The 19327-nt window shown below is 51.0% G+C and overlaps 1 protein-coding gene across 1 annotated transcript; it reads left to right on the top strand.

Annotated features, from left to right (window-relative positions):
- The first annotated feature begins 2205 nt into the window (after positions 1-2205).
- MS4A10 (membrane spanning 4-domains A10) lies at positions 2206-16062 on the top strand. The gene is made up of 7 exons (XM_043919899.1): positions 2206-2297; positions 7943-8160; positions 8646-8765; positions 9994-10050; positions 11985-12113; positions 13361-13471; positions 15092-16062. Exons 2-7 carry the CDS (start codon positions 7963-7965, stop codon positions 15191-15193), a joined length of 717 nt encoding a protein of 238 aa, XP_043775834.1. The 5' UTR covers positions 2206-2297; positions 7943-7962; the 3' UTR covers positions 15194-16062.
- Positions 16063-19327: the final 3265 nt, after the last annotated feature.

The following is a 19327-nucleotide window of genomic DNA, read 5'->3' as shown; positions in this document are numbered from 1 at the left end:
AAAGCCACAAGTTCTGGAAAAACTTCATCCCATGAACTAAAGTTGTGCTTGTTGAGCGGGTGCATCTGATCTATAAAAGAACCTGGCATCCAGACCCCGATAAGATGGTTATTTTGAGTCGCTAGCCTGCCATCTTCTCAGACAGTTGGCTTTCCTAATTAAGTTTCTTCCTTGCCTCAACCCCTCATTTCTCAGATTCATTGCCCTGTCATGCGGTGAGCAGAGAGATCTTGGATTTGGTGACAGAAGAGAGATTTGAACTCAGGCAGTCTGGGGCCCAGAGTCAGCTCTGAAGTCAGCAAGTGTAGTGTAGGTGGCTATCCAGGGTGGCCACTTGGTTCTGCATCACTTCCCTGCCCCTACTCCCATTCCCACCTGGCAGTAACAGCACAGAGGGAGAAGTCAGAGGGGAAAAGAGGAGCCTAGTGTGGAAGCTGAGAGTGGTCAGCTAAGGCTTCCCTGGTGGTTCAGGCAGTAAAGAATCTGCCTGCAATAAAGAAGATCCAGGTTCTATCCCTGGCTTGGGAAGATCCCCTGGAGAAGGAAGTGGCAACCCACTCCAGTACCAGTATTCTTGCCTGGGAAATCCCATGGACAGAGGAGCGCAGCAGACTACAGTCCATGGGGTCACAAAGAGTCAGACATGACTGAAGCAACTAACACTAAAAGGTGGGAGCTGAGGGTGGTCAAAGCCCGCCCATACCTCCTTCACCAGAACCGCCTGGTTAAGGGTCTGCTCACCTCCCCGAATGCGGCCGCCGAGCTGGGGGCAGCATGGGGACGGGGTGCCAGGCAGAGTGAGACAGCTCCACCCTCCAGCCTAATGCAACTTATGGGTCTGGATCCTGAGTCAAGCAAATCAAAGGTCACAAGATGTTGATGAGAGAGTCAGAGAACTTTGAACACTGAGTAGATATTCAATATGTAGTAAGTAGCAAGAACTGAGAGAAAAAGAGGTTTTCCTGCCTCCCAGTGTTGAACTTTTCCTCTAAGAAGGCTGCCATCTAACAACCCAGAGCTCTGCCTGGCTGCAGGGTAAGTGCATCACCCAGAAACAGGCCCCGTGGAGTAGCAGGTCTTCACCAGTTTTAACTTTTCAGTTGTGACATGTGGTCATACTTATTTTTAGAGTCCTTATCTTTTAAATGGGCTTCCCCAGTGGCTCAGCTGGTAAAGAATCTGCATGTAATGTGGGAGACCTAGGTTCAATCCCTGGATTGGGAAGATCCCCTGGAGAAGGGAACAGGTACCTGCTCCAGTATTCTGGCCTGGAGAATTCCATGGACTATACAGTCCATGGGATCGCAAAGAGTCAGACACGATTGAGTGACTTTCACTATATTTTAAATACTAAAATGTTTAAGGTTTCTTAGTGGCTCAGTGGTAAAGAATCTGCCTGCAATACAAGAGATGGAGATTCAATCCCTGGGTCGGGAAGATCCCCTGGAGGAGGAAATGGCAACCCATTCCAGTATTCTTGCCTGGAGAATTCCCATGGACAGAGGAGCCTGGAGGGCTGTGGTCCTTGGGGTCACAAAGAGTCAGACATGATTGAAGTGACTCAGTGATCCAGGATGGCCACTTGGCTCTGTATCATTTCTCTGTGTGACTTAGCACGCACACATGCCAAAAATATTTCCAAATAAAATAGTAGGATATCTGAGCTTTGTTTACCACTGGGAAGGAGTGGGAATAGAGAAACAAGATTCAGAGAGCTGACAATTGTCACTGGGAATTGACAGGGCCATTCTCTCTACTTTTGTGAATTATTGAAATTTTCCAGAATTAAAATCTTTTAGGGATGTTTCTGGTTGTCCAGTGACTAAGACTCCACACTCCCAATGCAGGGTCCCTGGGTTCCGTCCCTGGTCAGAGAACTAGATCCCACATACTGCAACTATAGATTCCCCATGTTGCAACTTAGACCCAGGGCAGCCAAATTAATCAATAAATACTTTTTTAAAGGTCTTTAAAAAGGTTCAACTTCTGATTATATGAAGATTACAACTGTCTTCACTCCATCTGACCTGCACAATTGTCAATATTTTACTTTCCAAAGGAAATTTGCAACTATAAGGAAAGACGTGCGGAAGTTGCTGAGAGCTTCACTTGCCTGGGTCTGCGAGATGGGAAGGACTTGACAGCTCACCTGTGCCACGAAGGAGGTGGGGCCAGGACAGAAAATATCCAAAGTCTAACGTTGTAAAGATGTTCTGATCTGGCGCTGTCTCCGTGGGACTGAGGCAGATCCAGAGGGCACGACCTGGCTGGAGCTCAGAGCAGAGGTCCCGGGCCAGGTGAGTGGACTCCACAGTGTGAACAAGGAAAGAGGGTCTCCCATCAGGTTATCTAGAAGTGGAGCCTGAGACAAGGATTTGGCACAACTGGCTTATGAGGGAGCAGTCTCAGGAGTTCGAGTAAACTCCAGGGGTTGGTGATGGACAGGGAGGCCTGGCGTGCTGCAGTTCATGGGGTCGCAAAGAGTTGGACACAATTGAGCGACTGAACTGAACTGAGTCTCAGGAGAAGAACAGGGGAAGCAGGACAGGGCAGGGGAAATAAGCCAAGGACAGAGGTGGTTTCAGCTGCCTGATGGTTTCAGTGGATCCCACTGGTGTCGATCCAGAAGCACAGACTGGGTCTCTCCATCAGGCCAGGGGGTAGGCCTTTTCTATCCCATGCCAGCCAGTCATTGACTGCAGCATTGGGGGAGGGAATGTCTTTGTGTGTGTGATTAAGAATCTTTTATATGTATGGTTGTTGTTGTTGTCTACTGGTTCAGTCGTGTCTGACTGTTTGTGACCCCATGAACTAAAGCTCTGTCCATGGGATTCTCCAGGCAAGAACACTGGAGAGGAGGCTGCCATTTCTTCCTCCAGGGATTCTTCCTGACTCAGGAATCAAATCCAAGTCTCTTGTGTCTCCTGCATTGGCAGGCAGGTTCTTTACCAAGGAGCCACTTGGGAAGCCCCTATGTGTGTGTGTGTGTGTGTGTGTGTGTGTGTGTGTGTGTGTGTGTGTGTGTGTGTGTGTGTGTGTGTGTGTGTATGCATATGTATATCTGTATTTACTTATTTGACTGCATTGGGTGTTAGTTGTGGCATGCAGGGTGTTCGTCATGTCATACGGGATTGTTCACTGTGGCGTGTGGACTCTATAGTTGTGGTAGATGAGCTCAGTAGTTAGAGCACATAGACTCCAGAGCATGCAGGCTTATTTGCTGCAAAATATGTGGGACCCTAGTTCCCCAACCAAGGACCGAACCTGCATCCCCTGCATTACAAGATGGATTCTAAACCACTAGACCACCAGGGAAGTCCCTGGAGTGTCATTTAAACTTAAAATTTAAAGGGGGCAGCTGTGAGCCCTTAGCAGTCAACAATTATGGTAGCTGGAAATGGGCACCCCCACCCCAGTAAAGAGCATCTGGGAAGGAGGGAGAACCAACAGGATCTCTCCCTGGGGAGGAATTTACCACCTAGAGCCCCATCCTGCTGCCAGTCACAGACCACAGGAACTGGGAGGAGCCTTGGTCGTGTCCATTCCAACCCCAGTAACTCACACACAGAGACAATGCTGAGGACACAGAGCCCCAGAGAGGGAAGGGAGGTGCCCCAGACCCCTCGGGGCCAGAGCTGGAATCCAGGTCTGACTCCATCTCAGAACAGAGGCGCTGTCTCCTTCAGGGACCCTGGCTCCTGACAGTGAACCCCTCTGCACCAGCACCTTGTTCTGATACCCTGGGGGGAGGCTGGCTTTGGTGAGTTTGTGGCCGATTTCTAACGGGTATCCACTGAACCCTGATCCTCTGCATGTGTCCCCTCATCATCCCCTCGGTCACATGGTGTGTCTCTGTGTTGTGTCTCTCAGCCCTGCCTGTCTCTGCTTGGCATGCATGCAAACACACACACACACACACACACACACACACACACACACACACACATCCTGAGAAGCCTGCCTCCACAGTACAGGTTTTCTCTGCCTGCTTGATCACAGACTCCCATGGCCAGATCTTACTCACTGCTGCCTGGGTCCCCGTGGTCTTGAACTCAGCACTCTGGAGATAAATCTCTGAGCACTAGCTCTATATCCATGGTGGTCTCCTGCCCTCCCCATATCCCTCTCCCCCACCCCGAGAGCCCAGAGGCTCTCACGCTGTCTCCCCCCATGATCACCCCTCCTGATGATGAGACCAGGGTGTCTCAGATCTTAACAGAGAACCAGTCAGGACAAAGTGGAACCCGATGGCAGTACTCTAGGCACGCAACAGGCAGGAGGTGGTGCCGGCCAGCGTCAGGCCCCGCATGTTACACATGTTACCCTGCTTAGGCCTCACAGCCCCGCCCCACCCTTACCCCCAGGATAGGCACCAGCCCTCCTTACGTAACAGGTGAGGAAACTAAGATGTTGAGATGTTATCATCTCGTTTGACCTGTCCAAGGTCAAAGTTCATGGGAACAGAGCCAGAATCCTGCCCGGGTTTGTCTGGCACTCGTGATCTGGACCATTCTTCGGGAAGGGGGTGGTGCTGGAGGGTCCTACCTCCCACTGTCCTTGCCTGCCCTGTCCCTGGGAGCCAAAGGAACAAAGGGGATACATGGGCCCCGGTTGGTTCCCTGCGGTGTCAGGCTGGCTGGACCTGGGAGTCCTAAGCTGGCTGAGGGGGCTGGAGAAGGGACAAGGCTAAAAATGTTCCTCCCACTGCCCATGACAGTCTCTTGCCATCTCCCCTCCCAGCCACCTCCACCCCTGAGCAGCCTATGCCAGGTTCTGGCCATGCAGCGGACAGAACAACAGGGCACCTGCCTCCTGAGGACCCAGAGTCCACGTCCTTCTTAGAGAGCAGGATCTCAGCTTCACAAACAAGAGACTTCGGTTATCTATACCTGCCCTCTGCACCTCTCTCCCCTCCTGCTGTTTAAAGTTCCTTCTGTCTCATGAGAAAATTACTGAGTTGGAACTGACCCTAGAGACCACAGTCCAATCCCTGCCTCCACCATGATATGCACATGAGAAAATCAAAAAGAGGGCAAGTGGAAGCATTAGTCACTCAGTCACGTCCAACTCTTTGCAACCCTGTGGACTATAACCCACCAGGCTCCTCTGTCCATGGAATTCTCCAGACAAGAATACTGGAATGGATGGCCATTTCCTTCTCCAGGGGGTCTTTCCCACCCAGGGACCGAACCTGGTTCTCCCACACTGCATGTAGATTCTTTACCATCTGAGCCACAAAGAAGACCAGAATTTAAAGTTTATAAGTTTAGAGCCACTTGCCATAAATATTCCCCACAGAGTACCAAGTGTGTAGATTCACTGGACTATGAGAAAAAAAAAAAATGTTCATTTATCATGGCCTTTTAAGTTTGGGAAATGCCCTAAATATTATTAAAGTTATTCCATTGCAGGAATTCTCAGAGCCTTTAACATGCTAAAGAGGGGAATGAAGATGGATATCCAGGGTTTCCCAAACTTATTTGATCATGGAACCCTTTTGCTACTGATCCATTAGGACCACTGTTCCATGGAACATACTTTGAGAAAGGTTACTTTGGCTTCCTGAAAAGTGAAAGCCAAGTAGAAGCACCCTTCCAGTGATGGGACATTCACTTTATCTCCCTGGACAACCTCCACCAAGAAGCCTTCCTTCTTTTGTGCTTCCCAGAGGCACTGAGGCTCAGGTCTAGGTTCGGCCTGTCCAGGTGCAGGGGAGAAGCCTGGTTACAGTCAGTGGATGATGATACTGGCCTCTGCCAAAACCGCAGCCCTGGGTCCAGTTCACTGTGTCAGAGGGGCCCTGGGGATTGGCATAGGGATGGATTCCCTTGCAGAGCTGGCCCAGGTCCCAGAGCAGAGTCATGCCACCATGCGTCTCTGGGCTCTGCTTCTGGAGCCCAGCCAGGAGGGGGGCCCAGCCTCCTCAACCATCCCTGCTAAACCAGGGGGTGTCACCACAGGCCGGCGGAGATACTGATCACACATCCCAGCAGCCTGGGCACAGAGCTGGAGTCGGACCAACACACGCAGTCCTAATTCCAGGCACTGCTTTGCTGTGTGACTTTGGCCAAAGCACTTAACCTCTCCAAGCCTCTTTCCTTTTCTGTGGAATAGAGTTAGTCAGCTTCCAGAGAATCGAGAGGTCAGCATGCAAAAATGCCTTCCCGGGTAGTGCCTACAGGGAGCCGGTGCTCACCAACCCTGGGGCCCCATCTGGCCCTTTGGCTCTGAAGGACTCGCAGCCCAGGATCTAGTCACCTGGGCTACTTGTGCCTCCCAGCTTCTTTCCCTCTTCCCAAATCTCTTCCTCCTTGATAGGAAAACAGCAAAATGTGGATGCTCAAGCAGGATCTCCTGAATTCACACAGAATTAAGATCAAGAGGACTATGACCTCCCCCCCCCACTTTTTTTACTAGAAATAGTGGGAACAGCCCAAACCCAGCCCCCCACCAACTCTTTTCTCACTGAGTCACCAGCAAGCCCCCAGGCCCTGAAGTGCCCTGGCATCAACCCACAATAGAGTCATCCAGCCCCTCAGCAAGTGGCACTTTCAGCCTCCTGCAAAGTTTCCCCCCAACCCCTTTCTCATGCCTGTTAAAACATCCAGAGCATTCACTTTTATTCATTAAGGCAACTATGCATAAAAGATGGAGGCCCCCAAGCTCTGGAGCCAGTCTGCTGAGCTTTGAGTCCCAGTCCAGTCATTTACTGGCTGTGTGACCTTTGTCAGGCAGCTTAACCTCTCTGAGCCCTATCTGCAAAATGGGAGGAAGAACAACCTATAGGGTTGAGATGAGGATACAATCAGGTAATGCATCTAAAATGCTCATCCTGGTGCTTGCAACAGAGGAAACTCTAGTAAATGTTGATTTATTGTCATTGCTAAATGGCTTCCTGGCTCCCTGTTGGCTCCTTGTAAGCCCTCAGCAGAAGTTTCCTTCCCTTCTATTCCCTAATGCCCCACACCCAAGAGCCACCACCATCACCCCGGGTGGTAGGACAATTGTTTGATTCCCATCTGCCTTCTTTTGGCTCATCCTAAGTCAATGGAAATTAAAAGACACTTTTTCCTTGGAAGAAAAGTTATGACCAATCTAGACAGCATAATAAAAAGCAGAGACATTACTTTGCTAACAAAGGTCCATCTAGTCAAAGCTATGGTTTTTCCAGTAGTCATGTATGGATGTGAGAGTTGGACTATAAGGAAAGCTGAGCGCCGAAGAACTGATGCTTTTGACCTGTCGTGTTGGAGATTCTTGACAGTCCCTTGGACTGCAAGGAGATCAAACCAGTCCATCCTAAAGGAAATCAGTCCTGAATATTCATTGGAAGGACTGATGCTGAAGCTGAAACTCCAATACTCTGGCCACCTGATGCAAAAAGCCAACTCATTGGGAAAGACTCAGGTGCTGAGAAAGATTGAAGGCAGGAGGAGAAGGGAACGATAAAAGATGAGATGGTTGGATGGCATCACCAGCTCAATGGACATGAGTTTGAGTAAGCTCTGGGAGTTGGTGAAGGACAGGGAAGCCTGGCGTGCTGCAGTCTGTGGGGTCACAAAGAGTTGGACACGATTGAGCAACTGAACTGAACTGAACTGAAGCCAATGGATGGGGGCTGGTTACAAAGATTCCCCCACTTGCCCAAGCCTCCTGCACCCTGGGCTCTTGGCCAAACTGCAGTCAGCCAGTTTGGGTGGGGATCAATCTGTCTTGCAATGATGGGGAAGTATGTATGGTCCTTGTCTTTCTGCCCCAGAAGGGGCAGAGGCTGTGAGTCAGCTTCTCCCCATTCCCAGACCCAGCGGATTCCAGGTCAAAGCAAGTTCAGGCCAGCTGCTGTTCTGGAAAGTCCTGGTCCAGAGGGCAGATGGGACAGGCACCCAGGCACGAGCCTGAGAAATGAGACAGTTTTGACCCAGCCTTTCTCCTTGGCCAGCAGCCAGGTCCTCAGCTGGAGTCATGGCAGCAGAAGCCAATGAAGCATCCACAGTTACTCCCAGGTCGGAAGCTGAAGGGCCCCCATCAAAGGAGGCCCTCAGCCCTACCCCGCCTGGCCTGACAGATCTACCTCAGAAGGTGACCCAGCCTGACCTCCCACCTCCAAACTGGCACCGAGAGAAGCCCAGGAAGAGTAGTCGCGTTCTCAAGGAGCTGGGCGTGAGTGTCCATTTCCTACAGTGCGGTGCTGGGGTCGGGGGGAGGGAATGGAGTAGAGGTGGCACGTGGAGCAGGGGTGGGGGTGGTAATGCAGGGAGACCTGAGGATGGAGGGGGATTGAGACCGTACTTAACACTCATTTTAAGATTTAAAAATCCATGGAGGGATGGGACAGGCAGTCTACATCCACACGACACTGGCTCCGTGTGGCTCATAGAAGCCTCAGTAGAAGAAGCTTCCTCCCCTTCCCCTCTCTTTTCCATCCCCCCAGCTCCCAGAGACACTGCCATGGCCACAGGCGGTAGGACAGGTGCGTGACTCCCACCTGTCTTCCCGAGGAGCGGTCCTTCCTTGCAGGCCCACCAGGATCCCTTCAAAGGCAGGAAGTGAGCTCTTTGCAGCTTGCTGGGGCAGGAGCTCAACGACCTCCATCAGGGCCAGTTCCCTGACAGCGCCTCTCTGTCCCCTGCCCCTGTCTCGCCCAGGCTGTCCACGTGGTCATCGCTCTGGTGTACTTGTTCATTGGAGGTTACCTGGTGGCTGCCGTCCAGAACCTTCACCTGGTGGTCCAGAAGTGTTGGTATCCCTTCTGGGGGGCTGCCTCTGTGAGTAGATGTCAAAATATGGGCCGGCTTTGGGGATGCGCAGGCAGGCCCCGAGGACCTGGCTTTCGGGAGGGGGTGCAGGGTGGGGTGGAGTGAGTGAATAGCAGCGAGGCCGCCTCGGCCCCTGCCCAGCCTCCTCGCTCCACGTCCACTATCTCAGTTACACTGGAAGCAGCTTCTTCCCAGGGGCTCCTGCGGGCCTGCAGCCCAAGGGAGCAGCCCCTGGGCTCTCAGTGGTGCATGCGTGCTAAGTTGTGTCAGTCGCGTCTGACTCTTTGTTACACCGTGGACTGTTAGAATACTGGAGTGGGTTGCCATTTCCTCCTCCAGGGGATCTTCCTGACCCAGGGATTGAACCCAGGTCCCCTACATTGCAGGTGGATGCTTTACTGCTGAGCCACCAGGGAAGATCTTGGCACCTTCCTCTAATTACCAAGTGCATCCAGCGCAGAGGAGGGTGAATGTGAGCTGGGGCAGCCGCACCTTCCCCAGGCTTCCTCGGAGGCCTTTGGATCCGGGCACACATCCCTGATGCCCGGAGTCTCTGTCAGGGCCAGTCTGCAGGGCACAAAGCTCTCAGTCAGGGTGGGAGGAGAGAGGAGACCATTGCCCACACCTTCCCTGGAGGATCCCCAGGGCATCCTCTTCTATCCCGGGTCACAGTGGAGTCCTGCTTCTACACCCATTACCAGCTCCCAGACAACCTCCTAGACACGTGTCCTGGCCCCTCGCCCGCTGCCACTTCAGTCTTCTGTTCCCACGGCTCCCATCCGAGATTTCAGTGCACAGCGGGGAAACTACTGTCCCCACATGGGTGCCTACCCATCCCTGTACTCCCAGTGATGAGTGCATAGTAGGTGCTCAGCACACATATGAAAGAATGATTGAAGAAAAATACCAGAGACCCTGGAACCAAGAGCTAATACCCTCCAAACTGTAGGATCCAAGAAAGGAGCGAGGCTTGGCGTGGGAGCCATAGTTCAGTTGCTTGCAGAGGGGTGGTCTGGGCTGCTACACTAGGGAAGCTGGAGAGAAGAGTAGCCTGGCTGGAGCGGGGCCTGGGATGGACCGTGTGGGGGCAGGTGAGCTCCCTTTGTTGGAGGAATGATGTTCCCTATCCCACCAGCACCCACAGGTTGTCTTTTTAAAGACCATAGTGGGAAGGGAATTTGTGGGTTTCAAGGAACCCCAGCCTCTCTCTTAAGACTGTTTCAAATCTGTTCCACAGTTCCTCATTTCCGGGATCTTGGCAATAACAATGGAGTCGTTTCAGAAAAATTATCTGGTAAGTTGGAGGGTTAGGACCGTTCTCTCCCATCCCAAGGATGGGCTAACGTTGCAAAGGGCATCGTGTATAGTGGGGATTCCAGAGGCAGTTCGCCAGGATTTGCCAGAAATGGGTACAAGCCTTCTGGATGGCACAGAGGGTCCAAGCAGAAAAGCCCCTGTCGTGGAGGTCTGCCTCTCACCCCGACTCCCTGCCGTTCTCTCCACCTGCTGCTCTTCCACCACCCCAGCTCTGGCCACTGTCCCATCAGGCCAGGCCTGGAGGTGTCACCCAGCCTGTTCATCCAGCAGCCTGGGTGACTATTCTGGCAATCACCCCTCGGCTCCCCTGTGCCCTCGGCTTACCTCCCATGTCAGCAAGTCTGCGAGTCCCGAAAGCCAGGTCACAGCTGGGAGTCCACCAACATCTCACCCCTAAGGCCCAGCCAGACACAACTCTTTCTTGCCTGCTCTGCACTATCTTCTGCCAGAGTACCTTACCCTCTCCCCACTGGGCATTCTCTTCCGGCTTTGACTTTCCTTCTGATCATTCTTCAAAGCTTAGCTTACATGTCTCCTCTTCCAAGTAGTCTTCCCTGATCTGCCATGGCTGGCTTCTGTGTCCCCACAGCTCCTTGGACCTCCTGTCTCCCTCGCCCAGGCACTAAGCTTGGGCAGCAGGTGTCTGAGCATCTTTCTAGCCTGGGGTGGCCGAGGGAGGCAGAGTGGGCACCCTCACAAGCCTGGGTGGATGGAGTTGGATGGGGGGGTGGAAGGACCAGCCCACCAACCCTGTGTCATGGCCTCAGCCCACCCTCCACCCCCAAGCCTTGGCTGGGTCCACACTCATGGCCCCCCAGCCTGGGCTGGGTGGTGGCTGCCCTCTGCCCTCTCAGGGATCACATCAGAAGGGTATATATTTACCTAGAGCAGAGGCAGGAGATACTTGGCAAAACCCTGGCTCTTCCTCCTGGGCTGGGCCCCTTGCAGAACCAAAAGCGTCCCCACTTCCTACACCTGAGCCTAGGGAAACACCTTCTGCAGAGAAATCCACTCTAGCACAAGGGCTTGGAGGAGCCTTATGTTCATACTCTTTCCCTGTTACAGGGGTTTGCACTTGGCAAGAGGCTCATGGAATAATGCACAAATAACCCAAGATAAGGACGAACAGAGGCATTTCAGGGGCCACGGTAGGTGGCGGAGGAGGCAGATCTGAGTGAGAGAGGATAGGGGACCATCAGGGCTCGTCCTGGCCTTTCCTGTGGAGGAGGGGGGCATTTGGATGCCTGAGAAAGTGAAAGTGAAAGTCACTCAGACATGTCATGTTCAACTCCTGGCGACCCCATGGACTATACAGTTCAAGGAATTCTCTGGGCCAGAATACTGGAGTGGGTAGCTGTTCCCTTTTCTAGGGGATCTTCCCAACCCAGGGATAGAACCCAGGTCTCCCGCATTGCAAGCATCAGTTGGCATATCTGATGCCAAGATGACTGGGGACAGCTTTGAGAGGGAGATGGTGGTGGGAACATCCTTCTTTGTTACAAAACCTAGGGACCCAGCAGCAGTCCTTTGGTTCTCTTGATCCCATCCAATAGAACAGGCTTTTTTTCCACAGATTGGGGCGGGGGGGGGGGTGGCAGGAAGGTTTCACAATGACTCAAACACATTACATTTATTGCACACTTTATTGCTATAACTACGTCAGCTCCACCTCAGATCATCAGGCATCAGAACCCAGAGCTTGGGGACCCCACCATAGAAGATGAGGGCTGGTGGGGGCTTCCTTGGTGGTCAGCTGGCTCAGAAAGCCATGTTAGCGTGAGGAGCCTCAGGCCTGGAGATGGGCAACATTTTCCTGAGGTCCCAGGGTGAGCTACTGGCTGGCCGGGGAAGAGGACTTAGACTCCGTCTGTAGCCTTTGGACAATGATTGTTATTTCTTCTTTGCTTATAGAAGATGTGCCTCGTAGCAAACTCCATCAGCTTCATCTGTGTGCTGGCTGGCCTCTTTGTCATTGCCAAGGACCTCTTTCTGGAGACTCCGTTTGAGTTCCCTATCTGGAAACCGTACCCCAATGATACTGTGAGTGCCCAGCCCCCAAGGGTCCTCTGACTTCCAGGAAAGCCTGCTTTGCGCTTGGCTCAGAGTAAGTTTCTAGCTCTCAGAAAACCTCATCTGGAGCCCAGCATGGGTGGCCAGCCCATCCCCCCACCCCAAGGTACGGAGATGATATTGGCCTTCTCGCTGGTCAGCATCAAGGAGCTGGACAGGGCCTGGACTCACGGCTCCCACTTTAATCATTGAGGAAACTGAAGCCCAGAGAGGGGGAGGGGCCTGCCTGAGGTCAAGTAGCAAGTTGGCAGCAAATTCAGGACCATAATCTAGGACTGCTGATTCTTTGTTCAAGGCTCTATAAATAGTATAACCCCAGGGACCCCAATAACTGTGAACCTCACAGTAGCCTTGCAGAGCTAGCCAAGTTCACCTTGTTACCCCCATTTTATGGAAGTGAACACTGAGGTCCAGAGAAGCTAAACTAGTGGATCAAGGCCACACTGCAAGGCAGAGGTGCAGCAAGGACTCAGCGGGGTCTAGACTTCAAGCTCAGTGCTCTCTTAGCCACAGCCTCCCCTGAACCAGGAGGAGGGCATGGCAACCCATCCCAGTATTCTTGCCTGGAGAATCCCATGGACAGAGGAGCCTGGCGGGCTACAGTCCACGGGGTTGCAAAGAGTCGGACGTGATTGAAGCAGCTTAGCACGCACGCACTCACTCCTGAAGCAGGTGGGCCAGCCGTTCCATGAGGGTGGCTGCTGGCCTCAAGGTCAGTTTCCAAGTGTTCTGACCACGGTGGTTCACTATCCCTTATCGCCCTCCAGCATGCTCACACAGGTTGAGCACACACATGGACACACATGCACAGACACACACATGCACACATTCCCGACCGGATGCTCGCGGCCCCAAGAGGTATCCCCGCTGTATGGTGATCCTCAACCCAGTTCTTCCCCTCCCCTGCTGTAAGCGATGCTGCTTCTTCCTGAGCTTAGATATCCCCGTTTAAGTGGGATTGGATGAGATGATGCTGAAGACCACCTGCCATTCTACCAGGGGCCCACGAGAAAACCCCAGTCCTCAGACACTATGCCCCGGGGACCCCTGGGTGCCCAGTGCTGGGCATAGAGCTGAGCCACACCCTGCCTCCTGGGCACACCTGGGAGCTGAAATCCCACTGTCCTTGCCGGCAGGTCTGACTGCTGCCCATGCCCAGGTGATGGGTGGACACCCAGTGAAGGCTCACTCACCTCTCCCTCCCCTTTCCCTCCCAGGTCCGCATCCAGAGGCTAGTGCTGGCCCTCCTCTGTGTCACCTGTGTGGAGGTCTTCCTTCCAGGGCTCATGGCTGTCATGGCATACAAGGATGCCCGCCTGTCTGCAGAGGTGAGGGCCTCCAGGAGATGGGGAACGAGGCTATGGAGGGCACAGAAAGGGGAGCAGCAGGCAGAGGGGTATTGCCCAGTAAGTTGGACCACACACAGAGGCAGCCCACAGTCTAGTAGGGGAGACAAGGCACGGGATGGGGGAGGGTGCCAATTCAAGGTGAAAAATGTGGGGCCACTGAGGAGGAAAGGCCACGGATGCTCAGACCAACAGGCCACTGTGCTCCCAGCTCTCAAGCCCTTGGAGACCTTATGGGGGAGATCCGTGGAGACGGGCAGGCTCTGGGCCTGCAGGTGGGATGGGAGAGGGACCCGTAGCAGAGGGAACAGCAGGGGTAATGGCTCGGAGACCTGCCAGGGAAAGCTGGTGGAGCCACAGTACATTGTGGGGTGTGGCTATGGTGGGAGCCAGAGAATGGAGGATCACAGGGACTGAGCACTTCAAGGATACCAAGTACCCTGTCTGTTAAGCATGTGAGAGAAGCATGACTTATTTAACATAATCTTGTCAACTGCCCTTTGAAGTGGGCACTGACCTGTTATGCCCGATGTCCAAATCCCCGAGCAGGAAGAGAGAAGGCCTCCAAGACAATGCAACTCGTAGGAAGGGAAGTTTATTACTGACTTGAGCCAGGACTCTCTGCCCGCAACCAACGCAGTGGTATGGGTCAGAGAGCCCCGAGCCCAAGCTGTTACACAAATTTATATGGTGAGAAGCGGATTGGTTACACGTTTGCAAAGCAATTTCATTGGTCAATACTTTCGCAAGCGCGGGACTTTCCTGGGGGTTTCCGCCCCGTTCCTAATTTCCTAATTGGCAACCAGCGGTCAGTATTAAGTGAAAGCTAATTGGTCCTAATTGGCTAATTGGTTGTATCCAGGTGGCCTGATAATCTTACCAAGTAGGAAGGCCTACTCCTAATCTAAGCTGCGTTACTTCTGCTCGCCTCACAACCTTCCCCCCATTCTACAGATAAGTAAACCATTCTACAGATAAGTAAAGAGGCCACGTCACTTTCCAAGGTCAAACACCTGTAAGGAAATCCAGGACTCAGGCCGAGGCATGTTTCACCCAGAGCCAAGCCCTCGAGTACCCGTAAGGCTGGCAGAATGGCAGGCTGGGACCAAAAAGATTTAGAAATAAAAGACTAGTCTCTCCCCACCCCAAAAGTGATATCCTAGGCTCATTTCTTTGAAGGGGGGAAAAAAAAATCACACTATAATCTTAACTGTAGAACACTGTAAAAAAAAAAATGTATATATATATATATATATATATATATATTTGGTCTAGATTCCCCGTAATTCTGCAAGGTTAGCACTTCAATTGTTTTCATGTTAGGGTCATGATGTTCTGAGTTTTTACATAGCACTGACATGACTTTGCATTTGAGTTTTACTCACACCAAGCAAATAAGTTGTCTCAGTCACTGCCTGGCTGTCTGGCAGGAAGTCTTCTTGATAAGGCGTCAGAGAGCGAGAAGGGGCCTTGCTTGTGTCAGTTTCCCCACCTTCATGGGGACTTGAGGCTCCAGCAAGTGAACCATCGGGAAGGGCTTTGTTGATCACCACGTGCTCCTCACATCGGAGCATCAGGGACAGTGGCTTCTCTCTTTGGCAGGAGGATGACCTGTCCCTTGTCCCTGACTCACCATTGGAGCTCAAGGAGCAGTCAATGATGCCTCCACCATCCTACGAGGACGTCACTCAAGGCGACCTGTAGGACGAGCAGGAGAGGAGGTGAAGAGGCCCTGGGATCCCCACACTGTCCAAATTCACCCCATCTCCCTGGCTGATATGAACTGGTTCCAAGGGGCAGTTATCAGGAAGGGGCAAACAATGTCACTGCTAGAAATGTCTGCCCCATGCTGGTAGCCGAGCCAAGGACCCAGCCCAGCCCCTCATCCCAGAAGGAATCTCCAGGCCCCCACCCACTGTAACATTTCTGCTGGACCAGAGCACAGCCGGGTGCTGCCCACCCACCTGGCCAGCCCCAGGAGTGGACCTCTGGGCCAGCAACCCCCGGCACCCTCTTCACCAGTCTGCTTCCCCCAGTCAGTGATGGGTGCTCTGGGAGCCTGTCCACATGGGGCTGTGAGTGGAGCCACAGAAGGTCCCTGAGAACCCAGGGAGGCACCGTCTCCCCTCAACTCATCCTACCGAGAGGTCTCTGCAAGAACTTGGGCACCTGAATCCCTGGATTCCAGGGTGGGTGGGGATGGGATGGGTGGCAGCAGAGGCACTGAGTCAGACAGAAACTGACCAGCTCTTCCCACCAAACCGTCAATGTTTCTCCCTGCCCCTCCCTCTCCCCACCCAGGCCTCAGTGCCTCCATCTGGACAATAAGGTGGTGGGCAGGTGAGGTGATCCAGCTGGAAAGCTCTGAAATCAGAGACAAGTTCAGAATCCCAGCTGTGACAGGTTATCGTGAAGTTTCAGCCTCAAAATTCTGCACCTACTTGGGCTGAGTGAATGAGGTGGGGGGTGGGAAGAGACCCACCTTTCTCATTTCCCAAATTTCAGTCATCCAGGAACAGTCTTCATGAGTTTGCTTTACTGTACTGTATTCCATTTGTTTCCTTAAATTGCCTTTTTTTCTCACATACAATAAAGTTAGCCAGGTACTTTGTATCTGCAATAAACAGGAAATCAGTATCTTTCCATAAAAAGAAGCCAACCACAAAAATCACATAAGCATGGTAAAAAAAAAATAAATAAAACAGCAACTTGCTGCCCCACCGGTGTGATGTCACCTGCTTCCCTCTGCCTCTTGCCCACTCTGTACCGCCACCTGGCTTCCTGGTGATCCCACACATATCCCTGGCACACCCCTGCCTCTGAGCCATCCCCTTGCCCTTCCTCCACCTGGACGCTCTCCACATGGATTTGCAGAGCTCGCTCTTTGAATCCTTACTGGGCTATGACTCTGGGCCATTGATGATGTCGTCTAATCCTCCCATCAATCTGCAATGTAGGTTCTGTTGCCATCCCCATTTCACGCAGGATTGGAGAAGTTAAGCAGGTTGTCCAAAGGCAGCCAGCTATACGTTCGCAGCAACACAGATGAACCTAGAGATTATTCTGTTAAGTGAAGTAAGTCAAAAAGAGAAAGACGAATACCATATGCTATCACTTATAGGTAGAATCTAAAATACTACATAAACGAACCTATCTATGAACCAGAAACAGACTCAAAGACATAGAGAACAGATTTGGGGTTTCCAAGGGAGAGGTGAGTGGAGAAAGGATGGAGTGGGAGTTTGGGATTAGAGATGTAAACTGTTACATAGAGAATGGGTAAACAACAATACTCTGTAGCATAGGGACTGTATTCAATATCCCGTGAAAAACCACAATGGAAAAGCATATAAAAGAATATATATGTGTATAACAGAGTCACTTTGCTATACAGCAGAAATTAGCACTGCATTAAGACAGTAGGTGTTGCAAGAGGGCATCAAAGGGCAGTAGCACTGAAACCATAATCACAGAAAACTAGCCAATCTGATCACACGGACCACAGCCTTGTCTAACTCAATGAAACTAAGCCATGCCGTGTGGGGCCACCCAAGACAGACGGGTCATGGTGGAGAGGTCTGACAGAATGTGGTCCACTGGAGAAGGGAATGGCAAACCACTTCGGTATTCTTGCCTTGAGAACCCCATGGACAGTATGAAAAGGCAAAATGATAGGATACTGAAAGAGGAACTCCCCAAGTGGGTAGGTGCCCAATATGCTACTGGAGATCAGTGGAGAAATAACTCCAGAAAGAATGAAGGGATGGAGCCAAAGCAAAAACAATACCCAGTTGTGGATATGACTGGTGATAGAAGCAAGGTCCGATGCTGTAAAGAGCAATATTGCATAGGAACCTGGAATTTTAGGTCCATGAATCAAGGCAAATTGGAAGTGGTCAAACAGGAGATGGCAAGGGTGAATGTTCACATTCTAGGAATCAGCGAGCTAAAATGGACTGGAATGGGTGAATTTAACTCAGATGACCATTATATTTACTATTGTGGGCAGGAATCCCTTAGAAGAAATGGAGTAGCCATCATGGTCAACAAAAGAGTCCAAAATGCAGTACTTGGATGCAATCTCAAAAATGACAGAATGATCTCTGTTCATTTCCAAGGCAAACCATTCAATATCATGGTAATCCAAGCCTACGCCCCAACCAGTAATGCTGAATAAGCTGAGGTTGAATGGTTCTATGAAGACCTACAAGACCTTTTAGAACTAACACCCAAAAAAGATGTCCTTTTCATTATAGGGGACTGGAATGCAAAAGTAGGAAGTCAAGAAACACCTGGAGTAACTGGCAAATTTGGCCTTGGAGTACGGAATGAAGCAGGGCAAAGGCTAATAGAGTTTTGCCAAGAGAATGCACTGGTCATAGCAAACACCCTCTTCCAACAACACAAGAGAAGACTCTACACACGGACATCACCAGATGGTCAACACCAAAATCAGATTGATTATATATTCTTTGCAGCCAAAGATGGAGAAGCTCTATACAGTCAGCAAAAACAAGACTAGGAGCTGACTGTGGCTCAGATCATGAACTCCTTATTGCCAAATTCAGACTTAAACTGAAGAAAGTAGGGGAAACCACTAGACCATTTAGGTATGACCTAAATCAAATCCCTTATGACTATACAGTGGAAGTGAGAAATAGATTTAAGGACTAGATCTGATAGACAGAGTGCCTGATGAACTATGGCCAGAGGTTCGTGACATTGTACAGGAGACAGGGATCAAGACCATCCCCATGAAAAGAAATGCAAAAAGACAAAATGGTTGTCTGAGGAGGCCTTACAGACAGCTGTGAAAAGAAGAGAAGTGAAAAGCAAAGGAGAAAAGGAAAGATATGCCCATTTGAATGCAGAGTTCCAAAGAATAGCCAGGAGAGATAAGAAAGCCTTCCTCAGCGATCAACACAAAGAAATAGAGGAAAACAACAGAATGGGAAAGACGAGAGATCTCTTCAAGAAAATTAGACATACCAAGGGAACATTTCATGCAAAGATGTGTTCAATAAAGGACAGAAATGATATGGACCTAATAGAAGCAGAAGATATTAAGAGGTGGCAAGAATACACAGAAGAACTATACAAAAAAGATCTTCATGACCCAGATAATCACAATGGCGTGATCACTCACCTAGAGCCAGACATCCTGGAATGTGAAGTCAAGTGGGCCTTAGAAAGCATCACTATGAACAAAGCTAGTGGAGGTGATGGAATTCCAGTTGAGCTATTTCAAATCCTGAAAGATGATGCTGTGAAAGTGCTGCACTCAATATGCCAGCAACTTTGGAAAACTCAGCAGTGGCCACAGGACTGGAAAAGGTCAGTTTTCATTCCAATCCCTAAGAAAGGCAATGCCAAAGAACGCTCAAACTACTGCACAATTGCACTCATCTCACACACTAGTAAAGTAATGCTCCAAATTCTCCAAGCCAGGCTTCAGCAATACATGAACTGTGAACTTCCAGATGTTCAAGCTGGTTTTAGAAAAGGCAGAGGAACCAGAGATCAAATTACCAACATCCGCTGGATCATCAAAAGAGCAAGAGAGTTCCAAAAAAACATCTATTTCTGCTTTCTTGACCATGCCAAAGCCTTTGACTGTGTGGATCACAATAAACTGTGGGAAATTCTGAAAGAGATGGGAATACCAGACCACCTGTCCTGACTCTTGAGAAACCTATATGCAGGTCAGGAAGCAACAGTTAGAACTGGACATGGAACAACAGACTGGTTCCAAATAGGAAAAGGAGTACATCAAGGCTGTATATTGTCACCCTGCTTATTTAACTTATACACAGAGTACATCATGAGAAACGCTGGGCT

The sequence above is a fragment of the Cervus elaphus genome, chromosome 2 (genome assembly GCF_910594005.1).
Source record: "Cervus elaphus chromosome 2, mCerEla1.1, whole genome shotgun sequence".
NCBI classification, from domain to species: Eukaryota; Metazoa; Chordata; class Mammalia; order Artiodactyla; family Cervidae; genus Cervus; species Cervus elaphus.
This window is presented reverse-complemented; position numbering and strand designations above follow the sequence as displayed.

Bases quoted from the DNA above. Each gene is read 5' to 3' on its own strand.
- MS4A10 (XM_043919899.1), top strand. From the start codon at position 7,963: ATGGCAGCAGAAGCCAATGAAGCATCCACAGTTACTCCCAGGTCGGAA. The intron at 10,051-11,984 runs GTAAGTTGGAGG...CTTTGCTTATAG, and splicing joins CGTTTCAGAAAAATTATCTG to AAGATGTGCCTCGTAGCAAA. The intron at 12,114-13,360 runs GTGAGTGCCCAG...TTTCCCTCCCAG, and splicing joins AACCGTACCCCAATGATACT to GTCCGCATCCAGAGGCTAGT.